General features: G+C 39.2%; 1 protein-coding gene across 1 annotated transcript; it reads left to right on the top strand.

Annotated features, from left to right (window-relative positions):
- The first annotated feature begins 229 nt into the window (after positions 1-229).
- LOC120187836 (zinc finger protein ZAT9-like) lies at positions 230-1,435 on the top strand. The gene has a single exon (XM_039191439.1). It carries the CDS (start codon positions 230-232, stop codon positions 1,433-1,435), a length of 1,206 nt encoding a protein of 401 aa, XP_039047370.1.
- Positions 1,436-2,344: the final 909 nt, after the last annotated feature.

The following is a 2,344-nucleotide window of genomic DNA, read 5'->3' as shown; positions in this document are numbered from 1 at the left end:
AATTCAAACGATTGAAACTGCACACAAGAGATTCAATACTCACTTTTCCATCGAGTCTTTCTTTAGCCACTTGGATCTCATTTTTTTACACTGTTATCTTCATCAAGTTAACCCAACATGCAATTGGTTCTTCTTTAGTTGATGTGAGCTCTAAGATTTCTCTTCCTTTTCCTCTAAAAGAACCTTCTTTTTGATCTGGGTTCTTCTCTTTGTGTTGAGTTTCGTTTCAATGGAAACGAAGTCTGGTAAAAGAAAGGCAAAGGAGACAATGGGTTTACAAGGTTATGTCTTGAGGGATAACCCTAAGAAATCTTGGAAATCTTTGGGCTCTAAGGTTGACGATATTGGCTCGACCCTTGGGTTCCAGTGCAAAGCTTGCGGCAAACAATTCGAGTCAATGAAAGCTCTGTTTGGTCATATGAGGCATCATTCTGCAAAAGAAAGGAAACAAGTTAACTGTCAAGAATGTGGCAGAAAGTTTAAGTCTTTGAAGGCCTTCACTGTTCATATGAGATTGCACCCTTTGAAGGGATTAACAGTGAGGAGAAAGAGATCGCAAAGATTGAGGTACAGTAACAATGGTCTAAATGAATCTTATGGTTTACTCGAAATTGATCAAGAGGTTGAAGAAGCTGCTCTGTGTTTGATAATGTTGTCTAGGGGAATCAAGAATCGGACCGAATTCAATTGTTTTTGGGAGTCTTGTGATGATAAAGAAATTTTGCAGAGTCCTTTTGGTTATGGGGATGACTTTGATTCATACGCCTCTGGTTCTATGAATGATGAATCTCGATTCGAATATTGTGAAACCGAGATCGAGGGAAGAATTTCCGGTGAAGTGATGAAATTGGGGTGCAATGGGGTTGAACCAGGGAAGGATTTGATGGAAGGATTGGAATTAACTGGTTTAGGGTCCACAAAATCTAGTTCTTGCAAAGATGTCATGTTCGATGGTCGTGATTCGAAACCGGGAGGGGATGCTTCGAACAAGTTAATAAGTACTCCATTGAATTCTGAGATGTCTGATGATTCCCAGAACAAGAACAGATTCAAGTGCAGGATCTGCAGCAAGACTTTCAAATCTCACCAGGCACTTGGAGGTCATCAAACAATCCACAGAAAGAGTAATACCTGTTCCGTAGAGCCGGTCGAAGATCAAGAAATGAATGAGGTGACTAGTTCTGTATCAGGAGTAGAGTACAAGGCGCACAAATGCCTAATCTGCTTGAAGGTTTTCAGATCGGGGCGAGCTTTGGGTGGTCACAAGAAGTCTCACATGTCGAAAAAACAGCCGGCGGAGCTGCTAGACCATTGTAACATATCTTCTGATGTTATTGATCTTAATGTACCAGTTATACACAATGAAGAGGCCAAAGGTGACACCGGATTTAAGTCACGCCGTCTTGGAACGGACTGCAAGAGTGGGCTTTACTGAGCCTAGTTGCTAACTGATGAAAGGCAATGCCGAAACCGTTACCATTGGCTTTTCTTCTGGTTTCCAATGGTAACTCACTTCCAGCTTACTTGTTTCAACTGATGCTTGGTATCGTAAAAGTTCCATTGATACAATTTCCGTTTCGTAAATTTTGGTAGTAGCAGCAGCATTGCTCTCTATATCTTGATTGAATGTTCTCATTCTTTTGTTTCATACATTTGAAGAATAGAAGAAAAATGTGTGAGATATATTCTTTTCTGCTGAATATACAACATATGAAACGAAAGCAATTTTACTTGTTAATCATCTGCTATGACAGAGGCTTTATATTCGATTTTGTTTGATGAGACTGATACCGATATCCATGTCGGATATGGATTGGAATCAGCATAGCAAGAGTAACATAGAAAGGAAGAAGGGTATAAAAAATGGAGGAAGTCTGTGAGATTAGAAAAGGAAACACGTTAGTGATGATGGTGAATGCCATGTGCATGGCCTTTCAGAGTTTTGTTGTTACAATAACATGCTGTTTGTGGCTTTATTGATTGGGTTTCAAGGGATCTGTGTGGTAAAATCTACCTGTTTCCACCACGTCAGATTTCAAAGCAATGGAGTAGAAATGAAAATAGAGTAATATGCATCACAACTCTCATCAAGTGTACTGAGTATATGCACTTATTGCATCTGCCCCAAACACAACACTCACTCTTGCGTGGGGTCTAAGGAGGGGAACGGCTGGGGCTTCCTAAAAATTTTCGTTGTGTCTAAATATGATGTTTAGATTTGATTAAGTGGAAGTTTGGATTTGATTTTATTTGAAAATCTGTTTGAGATGTGAATTTAAAGATATATAATTTCATTTTTTTTTTAAATAAGATAGTAATATAAAAAACTTGAGCCCCACCCAAG

This window comes from Hibiscus syriacus, unplaced genomic scaffold, assembly GCF_006381635.1.
Source record: "Hibiscus syriacus cultivar Baekdansim isolate YM2019G1 unplaced genomic scaffold, ASM638163v2 tig00113726_pilon, whole genome shotgun sequence".
Lineage (NCBI taxonomy): Eukaryota > Viridiplantae > Streptophyta > Magnoliopsida > Malvales > Malvaceae > Hibiscus > Hibiscus syriacus.
The sequence above is the reverse complement of the archived record's forward strand: the minus strand, read 5'-3'. Positions and strand labels throughout refer to the sequence as shown.

Coding starts and splice junctions, on each gene's coding strand:
- LOC120187836 (XM_039191439.1), top strand. CDS start 230: ATGGAAACGAAGTCTGGTAAAAGAAAGGCAAAGGAGACAATGGGTTTA.